The sequence below is a fragment of the Gadus morhua genome, chromosome 13 (assembly GCF_902167405.1).
Source record: "Gadus morhua chromosome 13, gadMor3.0, whole genome shotgun sequence".
NCBI lineage: Eukaryota > Metazoa > Chordata > Actinopteri > Gadiformes > Gadidae > Gadus > Gadus morhua.
In genome coordinates, this window is record NC_044060.1 from 18,905,503 (window position 1) to 18,923,822 (window position 18,320).

Consider the following 18,320-nt stretch of genomic DNA (forward strand, 5'->3'; position numbering starts at 1 on the left):
TTTTAGTGTTGGGAGTACAATACAGTAGAACTGCAGTTTCATATGTATAGGTATATCCGAGGTGTAAAAGAAAACAGACCAAATCAATAGTTTGGTAAATTCTCGATTTTTGATGCAGGTCTCGGTTCATACCCTGTTTTTTTTCTTGTTTTTTTATGGGGAGGGAAGAATCTGAATAAAAAATAGGAAAACATTTCTGGGGTTTTATTTAATCAACTTTAGAATTGAACTAGAAATAGATAGGCTGTTAAGGAGCGATTTGGGTTTTACCTTAGCATATGCCCCCATCGTTTCAAGTTTATTTGTTTTTTTATAGCGTTTTGGTAGAATCTGCCAAAAAAAGCCAACTTAAGAATGCGTCTGCATGAGCTTTTTTGCTCCCAAACGAACATCCCAACTCGTTATCATATTAAACATATACCAGATTCATTTTACACCGGATTTCTCCTTTTAAGACTGTTATACTGCACTACTTCAGTCGAGGTCTAACAGTCTGTTTTGGTCAGATTTAAAAAGGACGCTGCCAGCCTATTGGACGTGCTCTCAGCCTATCAGAAGCGACTGATGGTAGAGCTCCTTCCCTACCATCACTGTGACATGACTAAAAGCCAATCACCTGATCTGGAATGTCTGATCGAACTGCAGGCCAGATACACCCAGCACAGACATCTCATCTTCCTAACAGGTACACACACATGCACACACACAGGTTTTGTGTGTATGATTTTACAGCAAGCATCAAATTGGCTTGGTTTCTTATCCTATGAACTCTGAATTCTTTGGTTTATCAGAGCGCCGCTTCGAGATGTTCCCAAAATATTCCAGTAGTGGCATCATCATTGCCAACATGGACGACGTCGTCCACAACTTCAACAGCCTGGTTGTGGACCAAGGCCACAAGGACAAGCCAATCACAGAAGACTTGCCAGAAGGTGAGGTGCCTGTAGAGAGGACTTTAAACAATTGTCCAGCCATTGATTTGCTTAATGCTCTTGTTAAGTGAACAATCTGACAATAGAGCAGAAACATTTTTCATCCACACACAAACAAGTTATTGTTGTTCATAATTTGGACTATTGAGAGAATGTAACGGTTGAAGAGCAGCAACCCCAGAAGTTAACCTTGAGGAACCACAAATGTAATTTTTGTTTGAGTTAGTAAATTATGCATTATTATGCAATCAAATTAGTGAATGAGTTTTGGCAAAAAAAAAGAGCTAATTTCATTTCATTATTGCTTATAAAATATCCTTGTAAATTTGAACCTGGATTATTTTTAATTTTTTTTGCTTTCTGACCCTGTAGTGGGTTGAGCCTTGTCATCTCCAGAGGGGTTGAAGTTACCATGGTTGCAATTAGTCGTGTGTTGGTCCTGATGCTATGGTTACTAACAGTCCTGTGTTTGTCCAGGTGTGGGTCCAGGGCTGCTAAACAGGCATCTGATTCAGGAGGACCCTGCTCTGGTATCTGAACTCTCTCCTTCCCACTTCCCCAAACTCCCAGTTGCACCTATTTCCTGCCCTCATTTCCTCCCCCTCTCCTCTCCGACAAACCTGCCCGCGACTCTCCTCGACCAGCTGGTTCCCGACTCTCGCAAATCCCACTCGACCTCCACCTCGTCCTCCTGCTCCTCCGCTAACGAGGGCCTGCCGCCCCAGACCAATGCCGACTTTGAAGCGTTGCGATTCGCCATATCCCACTTTAAGGCGGAGCGCCAGGCGAGGGCTCAGAAGCTGCAGCAGCACGGGCGGGAAGGCGTAGCCAACGGCTGCCCCACCCCTCCCAGCGGACCACCCGAGGAAATCCAGCTCACCCCAGGGAGGAAGGCCTTAGAAGCCACTCTGGACTCCATCCACTCTGTGCTGGCGGCAGACGGGGGAGGGGCAGCGGAGCCCGGGGGCAGCGCCATGAGGGGAGCACATCCGACTGTTGGGGGAGTCCATGGAGGGGCATCACAGCCAGTGGGCGGAAAAGTTACAGTCCATAGTGAGATCAGCGTGAAGGCGGAGCCGTCGGCCATAACAACAGTTGGCACCAAACTGAAAACCGCCAATGAGTGTGAAGAGGGCGTGTGCTCGAGAGGTCTGGTCGACGCCGAACCCATCTGCAGTACCTTGCCTATGCCTATAGAGACCTGCACTCCAAGGTAGGACCGCTTTTGCTGTGTGCGTGCGTGTGTGTGTGTGTGTGTGTGTGTGTGTGGGATGAGCAATGATTAAACCAGTGATTCCCAAACTTTTTTTTTGTCAGCCCCCCCCCTCCCTCTTTTGTAAAAAAAAATAAGCCCACGCACATGCTGTGACAGTTTTTGGTACTACTTGCACTTCAGTTACCATGTTATTTCTTTCCTTTTCTGGCGATCCGTCATGCAGAATAGGGCGTGTGGGTTTGAATAGCGCTAGTGCTGCGGTGCAATTTCATGGAAACTTGTTCAATCCACCTGTACTTAACTGGAATGTGGGCCCAATGAACTTCAGCCCCGCTGGCCAGAAATTTGGCCGTTTGCACCATGGCCGAGCCAGTGAGTACATCCTTTTTGGTCATGTACTGTAGATGGTGTCACTAGTTACCTTGTTTGTTGGCAGCTTTTGTGTGCAACTCTTTTAGTTTGTTTCGCATGATTAGCTTTTCGCCGCGCTACAATACGTTAAATTCTCCCTTGCATCCCATCCCCCTGCGGCCCCCTGCTGTGGCCCTCAGTGCCTCATACCTTGGGAAACACTGGATTACATCATTGTTCATCTTTCCTATTGGATCGAACATATGATTTTTTTTTTCATATGCAAGGTCTAAATCTAGTCATGATATAAGTCATGCTAGCAGGTAAGTCTGCATCTTCCATCTGGTTAATGTTAACATGCTAACCACGCTAGCTAACCACACTAGCTAACAATGCTAGCTAACACAAGCGCCGCACAGCAGCAGTAGACTCTGGAGCATGGCCAGGCATCGCATCTGCAAGCCTCCTCATCGTTGCCCTGTTTTGTGTCGTCAAGGCAACAGGGAGGCCCGGAGCCTTCGTCGGGACAGGAGGAGGCCCCCCAAGCCTCCAAGATGACGGGGTTCATCACGACCCTAGGCCAGGACCCCCCCGGCCCCGCCCGCACGCCCGTCCACCCCTTCTACCAGTTCCCCCAGCAACCACGATTTCCACAACCCCGGTTCCACTCGGCTCTCCTCCCCCAGCCACCCGCCGCCATGCGCTACCCCCACAACCCCATGCTCGGGCCCCTCGCGGCCCTGGGGGGAATGAGGCATCTCCTGGGGCCCGGTGTGGTCTGGCCGGGGGGTCTACTCTGGAACTTCCAGCAAGCAGGGAGGGAGATGAACCTCCCTAGCCTGATGGGAAACTTCCCTAACCCTGGAGTCCCCGGAGCAAACCAGTACAGACCTGGACCCAGAGGAGGGCGGTAGACTCACTGAAGGCCTGGAGGAGGGCGGTAGACCCAGTGAAGACCTGGTGGAGGGTGGTAGACTCCCTACTGGCCGGTTCATTCCCTGCTGCGTTGTGCTGAAGAAGAGGATTTGGGCGTTGAGAAGCGATGGGAGATGAAGCCATATTTATTTTACCATGGCAAGAGACAGATTTTTTAATTGACTAACTCCGTCCAGCTCCGTTGACTTAAGAGACCCTGTTGTACAAAGTCCTTATGTTTGCCTCGTACTAGCACAGCGCTTCTAGTGCGTTTATATTTAAATACTTTTTCTACAATTAACCTGCCATTCTCGGGCTGCGTACAGCAGGCCTTGGACACACCTGCTCTTCAATGGAACAGTTCTATTTTCTGAGGCAGAAAAGGGCCGTCCGGGTTCAATGTCTTCCAACAGTTGTTCTTTTTCTGTGTTTGCTGGGCGTTCCCCGGAGGGCCCCTTGCCCCTCTTCATTTATCCATCTGCCAAGTAATTTAACACAACCAAGAGTTTCTTGGTTTGTTCCAAACTCATCAACACAATGAAGAGCATCTTGGGGTCTGTGACGAACCCACTGTAACCAGTTAAAGACAAGCAGCTTCTTTTAACTGAAATCCTTTTATTTTTTTACTCATAAAGGTTATGTTTGTATTAAAACATTCTGATCAAACAGCTCATTCTGTGGCCTGTCTCATAAGGAAAACCATACTGAACACTTTTTTAATACAAGATTCTGGAACAAAATCTCCCTTCTGTGCTCCCTCCATCTATTTATTTCTCCACCGTTGGGAAGTGCTGCCTTTCACGCACCTTTGATTGACAGGCATGATGGATTCCCGGATCCAATCACGTAAAAGCTTCACTTAGTGGTTAAATTAGCCGGGACTGGTCTAAAATTTAAAATGCTCCATAAAGAGTCATCTGGAAACATGTTCTCGCAAAACACTTCATTCACTAAAAGCTGACCGCTGGCTATACCATTTTTAACGAATTAACCTCTAATAGCTCTTAAATCTTACCTACAGCCCGCGATGGACCACAGGGATCTGCGATTTTCTCCTCATTGAGTTATCATGATTAAAAGGTTGGAAGGATTGAAAATGTTGCATGAAATCTATGGAAATCTCTTAATTTACAATTTAATGGATCTATTTTCCCTCCTGGCTTCTTAGCCAAGCAGGTGACCAATCACTCTAAACTTACATTATGGAAATGGTGCAGCTGAACGAAGCTACAGCGTCTCAGTGATTCTGTCTAATCGTATAATGAGTTCAACAAATACTCATAATATTCATCAATATACATTTAGATGTATTAAGTTCAAATTCAAGATTTATTATACAAATACTTTTAATATACATTCAGAGATCAGAGTACCAAGGGATGATCAGACCTAGCAACCATGGTGAAAATGCATTGCTATCTGACTGTTAAAAGACTGGAAGTGCTCAAGCCCCCCCAGGGGATGGGTGTCAGCTGCGTTGTGATGTCACTGGGGGGAGGAGCCTCCCACTTGACTCCATCTCTTTCTGCTTCTGCAACAAACCCTTCTCAGACAGACATGTAGACAGAAAGGTAGATGGAGACGGAGAGAGGTAGGTAAGTAGTGGTAGACTTGGTTATTGATGTTCCAATTGAAGCACAAAGTACATAAAATAAAGGTGACTAACAAAATTGCTAGAATCCCATTGTTTGAACGGTGCAAAGAACACGGCAGGTCACGTTGTTTTAATAGAGAAAAGCACATTCAGCACAAATGTAGAGGGGTGAAATATTTCACCCACTTCAAGCAGGGCTTGTCTAATTTGGAACGTGCCGTTTTTTAGAGGCGGGTGAGGGTGGGGGTGTGGCCCTGAGCAGCTTCTGGCCACGGTACCATGCGCTCGTGTTTACAATGGATGTATCGCAATGGCGAGGCGTGCACAGCTTTTGGCCGTGTTCTGTAAATATTCTAGAACACTCCGGGTGCTCCGGCGGGAGTCCTGGAGCTCTTTATCTTAATAATATATTATACATAGATATCTATATCATATAATATATATTATCACGGCCAAAAGCTTTGTGCGCCTCCAGACGACATTATGAATCTCAAACGAATGCGTCGGGTTCTCCGACGTCTCTGGTTCTTCCACTTGCACATCAATCGAAAGAAGAATGAACCGCGACATGGAGGAGAAAGGGATTGTTGACCGCGTTCGTCTCCCGCCGGAGCCCCGCTGCCCGCTGCTGAGGCACCACCGCCTCGGCAGCGGGCAGTGCCGAGACACCACCGCCGCGATGGTGTCTCGGCGCTGCCTGCTGCCGAGGCACCACCGTCTCGGCAGCAGGCAGCGCTGAGACACCACCGCCGCGATGGTGTCTCGGCAGCGGGGCTCCAGCGGGGGACAATCGCGGGCAACAATCCCTTTCTCCTCCATGTCGCGGTTCATGTACTTCAGGGAGTCAAAGCCAAAGTTCCTTTCCCCCAATTCCTTCTCAACCATGGCTGAGATAACCCCCACTACGAGTCTCGTTGTGGAAATGGACGTCGAGATGTCACCCGCCGTGTTATGCGCCATAACACCAACAGCAGAACGGTTATCCAAATAAAGAAGTGTACACCACTTGCAGTGTGTACTCATACGGTTAATCTACGTCACGTTTTCTGGAACGCCGCCATTTGCACATCCGATCTCGCCTAGTATGGCCGCCCACACCGCTCATCTGAATGTTAGAGAGAGACAGAGATATCTGGAAAAAATCTATTTTAGGCTCCGATCCTTATTTGTTACCCCAAGTTTTTTTTAGTCCATTAGTAACGGCCTCACGCTTGCCTCAAATACATTTTCATGACATATATATTTATTTAGTCCACAACCCCTCCCCATACAGTGGAGATATCTTGAAAGCGTTCAAGCGCACTGATGCCTACCAATATGCTGTGGCTGGATGGGTGAAGGACGCTAAAGTGAGGCACTTGGCCACCAATAATCTTTATCTGATAAGGGCAAAGTTGAGTACTATATATATGTGACTTCTTGTGAACAGTTTGTGGTGGGTTACTATCATTTCGCGGGGGACGCTTGGGACGAGTTTTCTTCAAGATTCATTTTGTACCCACAAGAAAACACGATTTGAATTATTATGGATTATTTTGGACAATGAATGAGGTATTAATACCAATACTCTTGGGCTGGGACGTTGTCAACATTGGGTATTTGGAGCAGAACATAGTGGGTCATATGTCAACGTTTTTTGATTGCATTTTATTCATTAGTAAGCTACATGGATATGCCATCTTTCAGAACCTTTCATTACCTGCACTAAAGAGGATAAAAGAGCGCATCCTCATTGTTTGATTGTGGTCGTAGGTGTTGTTGGTGCTGAGTTACCACTGAAACCAGTGGGTCAGTGGGTGGGATCGGTCGTCAAGATGGCAGCGCAAAGCTACAGTGACGTCACGTGAACCAAACGAATTAACTATTCACACGCACACACACACACACACATGTGGCTCTCGCACGGTCATAGCTCATTGTCTCATTGGCTGGCCCAATTCTCTGGGCGGGCAAAGCAGAGAAAGGGGAGGTAACATGTCCCCGTTTGACGACATACGGGGAAAATTCCAAATTGGCGTGTCCGAGCTTTGTTTTTTCAGGGCAGAGCAGGATACCTAGTGCTCATTTTACACCTTACGCCATTCCTAGCTAATTGGGGTTCTAACCCTGTATTTCGGGCTTAAGGGTGGAAAGCGTAGCTTTGTGTGTGTGTGCTTGTGAGAAAAACCCACCTTCCGTAGAGCAGCAAGACTCAGTAGTATTTCTTTCTGACTGTGTGTGTTGGTAGGATGTGGGGTGGCTGCAAGATAAACACACCACACTTTAGCTAGCAAAAGTAGGGATAGAGTCCCATGAGGAAACATCCTCAACTGAAGATACAGCAGGCATAGAGTTCCAGGAGGAAAGAAACTCAACTTTTAAAGTAACTACCAGTCGACACCATTCAGGGGTTCATTGCCGTTTCAAACCACATGGGAGAAAATCTGCAGTGAATGTTCTCCAATGGTAAAAAGAAAATTGTCTCATTGGCTATATTCCAATTTAAATTTTCTATATAATTTGGTATTAGGGGTAATGATACAACGTACAAAAAGAATAACTTTCTTGTTCCTGGCTAGAGAGGAAATGGGTGTCCTTCTTCGGCGTCTAATAAAACCAGTCCTTGTGTGTGCACGTGCATGCGTGCGTGTTTGACCTGTGCCGTTGCGATCCAGTGGTTCAAGATGGATGATGTCAGCTGTTCGGACGTAGGGAAAGTAGTCCTGCTCGGGATGATGGGAGGAGGGGCCCGGTGGTCTGACAGCAGGAAGCCCCCTGAGGCATACATTACATATTTGATTTGATTTGATTTAAATTTATTTCGAACATGTAAAAGAAAACAAAAAATATATATCATACACAAATTATTGATGTTAAACAAAATAGAAAGCATAATTCGATACATAAATGATAAATACTTGATAATTGTAACATGTTCGAAAAGGGGTGGGAAGAAGTTTACACTTATTTAATCCCATCCCTTCTCCGTAATTCATTGAAATTAACATTCCTTAGTCATAATAATTATTAACATTTTCATTTATTAATAAATAAATATATATACATATATTATATATATATATATATTATTCCTTAATGTTTCCAAACATATAATTTATTTTATTTTTTTCCTTTTTATCTTTTTTTTTTTAAATAAAATGTGTAACTTATATGTTCATATCAGATATATACTATAATTTCTTACACATTTGTCCAAAAAAAGTAATAAATAAATTAACAAAATAAACAAAAAAAATATGTAGATATTATCTCACTATTGATACATTTTTGTATCCAAAAGAAAGATGAGGGGTTTGTGTGTGTGTGTCTAGGACAGTGTTTCTGTGTGTGTGTGTGTGTGTGTGTATCTGTTTGTCTAGGACAGTGTGTGTGTGTGTGTGTGTGTGTGTGTGTGTGTGTGTGTGTGTGTGTGTGTGTGTGTGTGTGTGTGTGTGTGTGTGTGTGTGTGTGTGTGTGTGTGTGTGTGTGCGTGTAGGACAGTGTCTGTACCTTGGAGTGTCTGTTCTCTCGGGCCTCGCCAACTCCTGGTACAGATCTCCTTTTCCTCGCTTCTTATTCCGTGTTGGTTCCTCTCCCTTAGCTCCCTGACCTCCTTTAGGTCCTCTGATGCTGACTGAATACAAGCACACATCAGGGACCTCTTCTGTATCGTCTTAGTGGCGTGTTGTTGTAGTGACGTGTTTTTAAAAACTTTTTATAGTAACGTTGGATTCTCACCACTGTGTTGCTTCAGCACTACATGGCCATGCGATCTTGGGAGCTCTCTGATTGGCTTCTCACTACTCAGTAGAACCTCCTGCTGGAAACACACACACACACACACACACACACACACACACACTACTTTAAGCTGTGTAGGTCGTGTGTATGTGTCTGTCAGACCTTTCTCTCCCTTTAATGACCTGCTGTGGGATCTGCTCCACCTGCTCCTTCCTCTTCTCCTCCGTCTCCTCCTCCCTCCTCTTCTCCCCCTCTCTCTGCTCACGTTGTTCTGCTAGCTGAGCCTCGATCGCCCGCTGGTACAACAAATCACACATCACAACATCAGCACCTCCTGATGACCCTCCTCTCTCTCTCCTCTCCTCCTCCTCCTCCTCACCAGTTGATCCTGCTGTTTGCTTCTCCTCCTCTCTCTCTCCTCCATCTCTGCAGGGTCCAGGAGGGCTGTCATGGACCTCAGGAAACTACACACACACACATGTTTTTATGTCTGTTTGTATATACTGACCACTGTATATTTAGTGTGTGTGTATAGTGAGTTGTATATAATGCATGTTTTTATCTTAATCATGTGTATCTAAGTGTGTGGTATGTAATGACTGTGTATCGCATGAATATAGTGTGTGTGTGTGTGTGTGTGTGTGTTTTGTATGAATATGGTGTGTGTGTGTGTGTGTGTGTGTGTGTGTGTATATTGTGTGTGTTGTATGAATATAGTGTGTGTGTGTGTATTGTATGAATATAGTGTGTGTGTGTGTGTGTGTGTGTGTGTGCGAGAGAGTTAGAGACCTAGCTCTCTCTCCACAGCTGCTCGGCTCCTCCCCCCTCCCTGGACCAGGGGGCGTGGCTGGAGCTCGGGGAGGGGACCCTGGTGTGGCTGGTGATGGGGGAGGAGCTAGAGATTGGGGAGGGGTTAGAGCTTTGGGCGGAGCTTTCAGAGGGAGGTGCAAGATGTTCTTCTCCGCCTGCTCCTTCATCTTCCTCTGCTCCTCTGCCTCCTCTTCTCTCCTCTTCTCCTCCTCCCCCCTCCTCTTCTCCTCCTCTCTCTGCTCACGTTGTTCTGCTAGCTGAGCCTCGATCGCCCGCTGGTACAACAAATCACACATCACAACATCAGCACCTCCTGATGACCCTCCTCATCCATCTCTCTCTCTCTCTCTCTCTCTCTCTCTCTCTCTCTCTCTCTCTCTCTCTCTCTCTCTCTCTCTCTCTCTCTCTCTCTCTCTCTCTCTCTCTCTCTCTCTCTCTCTCTCTCTCTCATTCTTCTTCTCCTCCTCCTCACCAGTTGATCCTGCTGTTTGCTTCTCCTCCTCTCTCTCCTCCATCCCTCTCTCTCTCCTCCATCCCTCTCTCTCTCCTCCATCCCTCTCTCTCCTCCTCCTCCTCCTCCATCCCTCTCCTCCTCCTCCTCCTCACCAGTTGATCCTGCTGTTTGCTTCTCCTCCTCTCTCTCCTCCATCCCTCTCTCTCTCCTCCATCCCTCTCTCTCTCCTCCATCCCTCTCTCTCCTCCTCCTCCTCCATCCCTCTCTCTCCTCCTCCTCCTCACCAGTTGATCCAGCTGTTTGCTTCTCCTCCTCTCTCTCCTCCATCCCTCTCTCTCTCCTCCATCCCTCTCTCTCTCCTCCATCCCTCTATCTCCTCCTCCATCCCTCTCTCTCCTCCTCCTCCTCACCAGTTGATCCTGCTGTTTGCTTCTCCTCCTCTCTCTCTCCTCCAGCTCTGCAGGGTCCAGGAGGGCTGTCATGGACCTCAGGAAACTACACACACACACCTTATTAGGAATATCTGTATAATTATAGTGTATAGTATGTTTATAGTTAGTTTATAGTGAATGTGAGTGTGTAAAGAGTAAATCTGTATACATTTATATTGTTTGAAAGTGAAGTGCATTGTATGTACTGGATATAGTCAGTGAATGTTTGTACATTTATATTGTGTTTATAGAGTTTTATAGGGTTTGTGTTTATATGTGAGACCTGGCTCTCCCTCCACAGCTGCTGGACTGCCCCTCTCTCCCTCGACCACGGGGCGCGGCTAGAGCTCGGGGAGGGGAAACGGGTGCGGCCAGGGATGGGGGCGGAGCTCCTGCTTGGGGAGGGGCTAGAGCTGGAGGCGGAGCTCTAAGAGGGAGGAGCAAGGGGTTGTTCTGCTCTGGCTGTAGAGGCGGAAACAAATCTTTATTATACACAAACACAACTCTACCTCCATACACTATTAAAACCTAGATATTGCCTCGAGCACTAGCTAGATAGTACAGATACTACCTCTGGTACTACCTAGATACACAGTTACTATTTGAAACTACCTACCTAGCTACTACCTCTGGTGTATTAACAGACCTCGGGGGGGGGGGAAATTAAGAGGCTAACCTCAGGAGTAAGGCTGACCTTAGGGGTAGAAGGAGAGAGGCTGACCTGGGTCTGGTCTGCAGACGGCTTCAGGACCTCCTCCTCATCTGAAAGACATCAACACGGCTGCTCATTGTTTAAGGGGCTGTCGATTTGTATCACTAGATGGATGCTCATTGGCCACACCAGTGCTATACTACCATAATGCTGTAATACAGGAAACTTCTTATTCAGCTATCTAGTCTACTCTACCGGCATCCATCATCTGGATGTAGTGTTCTTAAGATGACAGCCCCTTCCACGGCCATATGGGAGGGGCTTACTGACCTGGGCTGAGGAACGTGCTGCTGGCAGTCGGCTCCTGGTTGGTCAGACGAGCCAAGCCCTCCCTCATATCTGCATCCCCATTGGCCAAAGCCTCTGTCTGTCTTGTCCTGCCATTGGCAGGAGTCTTAGTTGTCCTATTGGAGGATGGAACGCGCGGGGGGGGTCTGTAGCGCTCTGGTACAGACAACACCTTACACACGCACAAGCACACACACACACAAATTCTCTGATTCAATTTGCAGACTAACATAGTCTACAGCAGCCGTTCTCAATCTGTGGTACGCGTACCACTGGTGGTACGCGAGCGCCCTCTAGTGGTACGCGGAGTATGAACGATTTTTTGAAGCAATTTTTTGAAGTTGAAGCAACCGTTAAAAAAAAAATCTGGGATGGGCGTGGGGAATCGATAACTCGAGTACTACTCGTTACAAATGAACTCGGTTGGTGGACAGGCAAACTCGAGTTTGCATACACACAAACAAACAAAGTTTTCTGAAGCAAATGTATCAATTTTCTGTGCGGCGCCACTAACGCATGCCGTGGGCACAAAGCAAATTAAATGTATCCATTTCTGTGTGGCGCGTTCCGTGCCGTGTGCAGGCACGCCAGAATTCAAAAAGTTAAGAGATGGCGGTTAAAGCAAAGCGCAGCGAAGAATTGAAATAGGCCTACTTTAAAGAAATAGGAGATCATAAGGTGAAATGTAAAATATGCCAAGCGAAATCGAGCTACCAGAGTAGCTACTAGGCCTACAAGTACTAGGCGGCAACATATGCTCCGTCCTGAAACACAACGGTGAGTTCGGGAAAGCAGACCCGCAGCAACCAAGTGTGTCGGCTATTTTAACCGCCGCAAGACGCAGCCGTAATCCCGGCCGTGTAGAGAAGATCACAACGCGTAATCCATAGTCCATTTGCTGCCGTTTTATTTGCAGCTTTAAATTATTTGCAATGGTTAGGCTACTTGTTTCGTTTTAGTTTTTTTTAAACTGTTACAGGCCTTGGTTCGACGTGATTTAAATTGTGAGACGCATAGGCCTATTTATTTTTGTAAGGAAAATGTGTTTTGAACGTTTGCAAAAATGAATAATGAATACTCTGATAACGCTGACTGTTTTGATGGAGAATAAGCATTGCATGTTTGGTTGGTAATATTGCCGTTCATCATCAGGCCTATTCCTGCTGCAGATGCGTTGCATTCTAAAAATAGATTTGATTAAACGAGTACTCGATCTCGATTGATCCTCGAGGATTTCCTTCGATCACTCGAGTTTACTCGTGCCCATCCCTAGGCCATATACCCATCATATGCAATCATCTTAAACCTGCATTGACTAACTGCTGTGACGACGAGTAGGGGAAGCAACATTTTTGCAAAATCGTCCTGTGACGAGACGTTGAAAGTCTGCTTTCAGAGGCCAGACATTTCTGGACTTTTGGATGCAGCGACGCAGCGAATATCCTGCGCTTTCAGACAAGGCTGTGCGCTTTCTCATTCCATTTGCGACCAGGCTTCTCTTGGTCGCAAATGGTCGCAAATAAGAGCGATGACTACTGTCATGTCATCGCTCTTAATTTATCCCCAAAAACGCAGCTGATCGGACACATCACACGATTCGGAGGCATGCATCACATTTAAGGATTTTAAAAACTGATTCTTATTATTTTTTTAAAAAAATGCATTCGGAAGAGAAGGGAGACTAGCGTTGCTCACGGGTTGGAATGAAAGGGAGAAAAGGGGACAGAGTTGCCTGCGGAAGCGATGTCTGAGATGCAGAGTCTGCTTCTCGCTACCAGTGTCAGTTTCGTACGGTGTGGAATGAGAGCTCGGGAAGGCACTATTGCGCAAGTACGACTGCGTGCTTGCGCAATAGCATACTGCCCGAGAATGCGGTATCGCTGTCAAATCTGTCCCTGGGAAAAGTAACGTTGCTTGCGCCGAATTGAAAAAGGAAACCGCTATAATGAAATGGCGGTAATATTTCCACATTAATTGATAAAATAACAGGGGATGGGAAGGGGGGATGGCTGTTTCAGAAGGGGTATGATTTTGATCATTTTAATTCCAAAGGGGGATGCCATCCCCCCTCAACTTGTGTGCTGGAAGCAGGTTGGATACTGAACCCAAGTCTGAGGCTAAAGCTAACCTCAATCGACCCAGACATCACACCCCTCCCACTAAGCATGATAGGCCTAATTTTCAATGTGTGCCTGAGTACATTCTCCTTCAAACCTAAACATAGTTTATATTCTGACCTTATGGCACTTACTGCAGTATTTTTTAATACTGAATACGTTGTTTTTCTATGATACACTTGTTCTTACTCATGATAGTTTGATTACAGTGTTATCGCAGTACACATGATTTCTCTCTTTGCTGCGCATGATTACTTATAACAGGATTGTTTGACTCCAGTATTTAAATATTCATGTTCAATTCTTTGAATGTTTTGATGCAGTACAATTTACCTCACATGATTGGTTGACTGCAGTTGTTAAAATTAATATTCAGTGCTCTGAATGCTTTAATACAGTATACTTGTTAATAACCTCACTAGATTGACTGGTATGTTATATGCCAGATGATATCCCCATTTGCTGGGTAGCCCTATTGAGGCAGTTGTTCAATTGTTAGTATTATCCCGTTGCAAGTGTTTAAATACAATACATGAGTTATAGACAGTTGGTTGCTTCAGTCAAGTCAAGTTATGTGAATAATAAATCGTGTTATTAATATTAATGCCTTCTGTGTAAACTCTATGTAGTTATAGGCCTACGCACTTTATTTTAATTCCGGTGGTACTTGGAGAGCCAAATCATTTCTAAGGTGGTACTCATGGTAAAAAGTTTGAGAACCACTGGTCTACAGTTAACTACAGTACTGAAATAGTACTACTACAGGACTGACATAGTACCACAATACTAACACAGTGCTTACATAGCACTGTACTGTACGAGCACAGTACTGATCTTGGATCCATCAATCCGACTATGTTATAGCAGAGCTTCTGGGGTAAGACGGAACAGAACCCGGGCCGTGTTCTGTGCCGTAAACCTGAACGGGCAAAGATACACCTTGGAGCTACCAAAGGAAACTAATTTGAAGATGAAGTAGACTTAGCTTTCAGAAGGGGATTTTTCTACAGTTGCCAGTCTACACTTGTTCATTTTAAACCTTTACAGACATTTTTTGATGGCTGCAGGCCAAGTTTGTATGCACGGTTAATAGCCAATTAGGTGCTTATATATACCCGGCTTCCAGCGACATGATTGTTTGAAATAAATATGAAGTGAAAGAATAAAAAATAAAATCCATCAGGATTTCAACTTTTCTGCCATCAGATTTTGGATTATTAATCTCAAATCTGATTTGAGATTAATTAGTGCTGTAAAATTGTACAGTACTAGTTTACTTCTTACATGTCATAACTACAGTACTAACATACTTGTATTACAGTAATAAATTAGCAGTTACATGGTATTACTACAGCAACAACATAGTACTAACATGGTCCTACTACTAAAGCTCTAACGTAGAACTAACATGGTACTACTAAAGTACTAACACAGTACATACTGACACAGCTCTGCTCTTGACCACTGTCGTGTGATTGGCAGGTGTCTTTGAGGAGTTGCGTGATGTCACGGTGCTCCGTCGGGTGGAGGAGGAGGCGAGAGGGGCAGAGGAGGTTAGCGGGCCCTTCGGCCTTCTGGGTAATCCAGGCCTATAGAGCTGTTGGTCAGACAACACAGTCAGAAACAGCAATGTACAGTGACGGCCATCTTGGCTCAAGGGTCTTATGCCATGTTCCAATTGGTTAACTAAATAGTGCACTCATTTAGTGTATGAATCTGGTTCCCCTTATAGTGCAAAATATAAAGGGCCGTCTGGGTGATCAAACCAACGTGGACTCCCTGGCTTCCCTTAAAGATCTGTTACCAATATAATTTGTCAGAATTCCATCCATCTGCCAAAGAGCATTAATCTTGAATGTGCTCTCGCCCCCTATTTGAATATCAGTGCTATAGCACTTTAGTCTTTTGGAATCAATGTGTTTTATTCATTATGGAGTTGTGTACTTAATGTTATCTGGAAGACTAAAGGCTCTAAAGTCAACCAGACTGCATTCATCTGCCTTCCCAACATTTCAAGACTTCACCCATCCCTGTCTCAGTCCAGCACCCAATGATAGGTCCATGTATTCGTCACTTGCCGGTTCATCTACTGTAACTCTATTGTCTCTGGCCTCGCCACTAAACTTCTCAACAGTCTTCAAATCATCCAGAACTCGACTGCCCAGATTATTAACCGCACCAGATCATCCGACCACATCAACCCCGTTGTCATCCAACCACACTGGCTCCCTGTCTAAAATCAGGTTGACTTAAAAATCTTCTGCTCACCTACAAAGCCCTCCACAACCTCGCCCCAACAGATTTGTATTAAAGCCAGGAGAGACGCTGGCGATGAATGACACATACTGTTGACATCCAACGCAGTCAGCTTGTTTTTTTGACTAATTCATGTCACACCGAGATAATCATCTGCACTTGATTTGTTTCAAAATTGTCTCACTTACTTGTTTCATAAATATTGTAGTTTATAGTTTTCACTTTGTACGGCTAAACCTTGTGCGATCTACCCAGTGTAATTCGGGACTCGTTAGGGTGGTGTGTGTGGAAGTTTGGAGCGATTGATCCAGCGATTGATCCAGCGGTTGATGATGGCCCTGTCCGAGTGAGGGTTCTCGGATACTAATACATTTAAACTGTATATATACACCGTTAATAAATGATATTTCTATAGGGTTGTGAAGGGTTCATATTAACGTTCTAGATTATATTCTATATGGTTTAGACCGTTTATTATGTAATGTGTCTATAGATGGTCTTACCTTGTTTATCCCAGATGTCGCCCCTGTGGAGAACAATTTGACAGTGAGTTATGGTCTCCGGAAGTAACTTTTTACCAACTTATTTACCACTGGTTACTTGTTGTGATTGGTTGATGTCTCACCGCGATGCAGTAATACGATCTGTGGCTTTCCATTCTCGAGGTGGAGCAGCAACCCATCTCTGTTCACAAGGAGAGCAATACAATCAACCACTTACCTCAGCAAGCCTGCTCTTACTGTTTATTTCCTCTAAGGCCTAAAACATTTTTTTGTTTGGTTCCGGTTTCCGACCGACCCTGTCAATTTATGTGCGACCCAAATTATCTTATGAGCTTTAAAAAAAAAAAAAACTAACTATAATTACGTTTTGTCACAGCACCTCTTCATTCTATACAAGGATGAGCAAATTGTTTTCGTTTTTAAATGAAAACAACCTACCTATCATTCGCTGCTGCTGGAAAAAATAAAATAAAAAAATAAAATAAATTCCCTACCTACCCATCAACTGACAACCAAACTTTTTTTTTTTTTTAGGCCTAACCTCTATCCTCATCTGGTCTGCTCCCTGTCCCCTTCCTCTTATCTCATCTAGTCTGCTCACTGTCTCCTTCCTCTACTCTCATCTAGTCTGCTCACTGTCCTCTTCCTCTAATCTCATCTAGTCTGCTCACTGTCCTCCTTCCTCTACTCTCCTCTAGTCTGCTCACTGTCTCCTTCCTCTAATCTCATCTAGTCTTCTCACTGTCCTCCTTCCTCTACTCTCCTCAAGTCTGCTCACTGTCTCCTTCCTCTCATCTAGTCTGCGCACTGTCTCCTTCCTCTACTCTCCTCTAGTCTGCTCACTGTCTCCTTCCTCTACTCTCCTCTAGTCTGCTCACTGTCTTCCTTCCTCTACTCTCCTCTAGTCTGCTCACTGTCCTCCTTCCTCTACTCTCCTCAAATCTGCTCACTGTCTCCTTCCTCTAATCTCATCTAGTCTTCTCACTGTCCTCCTTCCTCTACTCTCCTCAAGTCTGCTCACTGTCTCCTTCCTCTCATCTAGTCTGCGCACTGTCTCCTTCCTCTACTCTCCTCTAGTCTGCTCACTGTCTTCCTTCCTCTACTCTCCTCTAGTCTGCTCACTGTCTCCTTCCTCTACTCTCCTCTAGTCTGCTCACTGTCTCCTTCCTCTACTCTCCTCTAGTCTGCTCACTGTCTTCCTTCCTCTACTCTCCTCTAGTCTGCTCACTGTCTCCTTCCTCTACTCTCCTCTAGTCTGCTCACTGTCTTCCTTCCTCTACTCTCCTCTAGTCTGCTCACTGTCTTCCTTCCTCTATCTGCCAGCACCATTCACAACCACTTTATTTATCCCCAGGAAATTGAAAATACTACTAACAAAAATAGACAATAAAAAATAGGTAGGCCTACAAATATGAAAAGAAACAGTAAGATACAGTATGAATGAAATAAACATATGGCATTTTGGGGGAAATACATGATAAATAACATTTACATACAATATAAATACATATATGTACCTTAATATGTAATTAAACCGTGGCTGGGATATTTGTCGATTGAGTCGAGTTTAGGCTTCATGGTGAAGACGTCCGCAGTGCAGTACAGCTTGACACGTCTTAACGAATCGGATTAAGATGTTTAAACCTTTATGGCCTCCAGCCCATGGTTTAAATATCTTTGCGTTAAACCTTTTTATCGCAATTGGCAGTTACGCTTAAAGTTCTATCGCTCTTATATCTAACTAACACTTACTCACCCGAGGTTCATGTTTGCAGCAGATGCAGATCTGTGTTGCAGACTATGGAGTCCTAATATATCAAACTAAACAATATAAAACAAACCTGCTTCTCGGGACATAAAACAAATAACTGTCATCACGTTTCTCCTCCGGTGTTTTTACTTTGTTTACATCGGTTGTCGCCGACGACAAGTAACCGCTTATCTGATTGGTTACGCCACTTAGTAACTGACACAAATGTCCAATCATTACCAGTTTTACATCGTGCGAAGAAGTTTATCGT

The 18,320-nt window shown here is 45.0% G+C and overlaps 2 protein-coding genes across 8 annotated transcripts in view; one reads left to right on the forward strand and one right to left on the reverse strand.

The window, feature by feature from the left end:
• tasora (transcription activation suppressor a) overlaps positions 1 to 4,162 on the forward strand; it is a 28,029-nt gene extending 23,867 nt beyond the window's left edge. The window contains exons 25-29 of one of the 2 annotated variants that reach the window (XM_030375864.1): positions 507 to 685; positions 792 to 932; positions 1,410 to 2,145; positions 2,372 to 2,520; positions 2,996 to 3,316. In XM_030375864.1, coding sequence (XP_030231724.1) covers positions 507 to 685; positions 792 to 932; positions 1,410 to 2,145; positions 2,372 to 2,520; positions 2,996 to 3,057 — 1,267 coding nt within the window. In that variant the 3' untranslated portion in view covers positions 3,058 to 3,316. Of the gene's footprint in view, positions 1 to 506; positions 686 to 791; positions 933 to 1,409; positions 2,146 to 2,371; positions 2,521 to 2,995 lie in introns of both variants that reach the window. The other variant, XM_030375863.1, reaches the window with a different exon arrangement.
• A 371-nt stretch (positions 4,163 to 4,533) lies between these two features.
• ccdc66 (coiled-coil domain containing 66) lies at positions 4,534 to 18,277 on the reverse strand. 6 transcript variants are annotated; one of them, XM_030375871.1, is made up of 16 exons: positions 18,056 to 18,277; positions 16,422 to 16,480; positions 16,300 to 16,322; positions 14,982 to 15,137; positions 11,406 to 11,595; positions 11,118 to 11,185; positions 10,707 to 10,885; positions 10,403 to 10,487; positions 9,518 to 9,813; positions 9,108 to 9,192; positions 8,911 to 9,024; positions 8,726 to 8,804; positions 8,498 to 8,621; positions 7,644 to 7,762; positions 7,180 to 7,247; positions 4,534 to 4,957 (listed from the first exon to the last, which is right to left on the reverse strand). In XM_030375871.1, the coding sequence occupies exons 1-16, from the start codon at positions 18,064 to 18,066 to the stop codon at positions 4,883 to 4,885; spliced, it is 1,731 nt and encodes a 576-aa protein (XP_030231731.1). In that variant the 5' UTR covers positions 18,067 to 18,277; the 3' UTR covers positions 4,534 to 4,882. The 6 variants fall into 6 exon arrangements, with proteins under 6 accessions (XP_030231731.1, XP_030231732.1, XP_030231729.1 ...); XM_030375872.1 differs by having other exon boundaries at positions 8,726 to 8,807; positions 11,145 to 11,185; positions 18,056 to 18,275; XM_030375869.1 differs by having other exon boundaries at positions 8,726 to 8,807; positions 18,056 to 18,275.
• Positions 18,278 to 18,320: the final 43 nt, after the last annotated feature.

Bases quoted from the DNA above. Each gene is read 5' to 3' on its own strand.
- ccdc66 (XM_030375869.1), bottom strand. The intron at 11,186-11,405 runs GTCAGTAAGCCC...GATGTCTTTCAG, and splicing joins CAGCACGTTCCTCAGCCCAG to ATGAGGAGGAGGTCCTGAAG. The intron at 9,193-9,517 runs GTCTCTAACTCT...GTGTGTGTGTAG, and splicing joins AGCTGTGGAGAGAGAGCTAG to TTTCCTGAGGTCCATGACAG.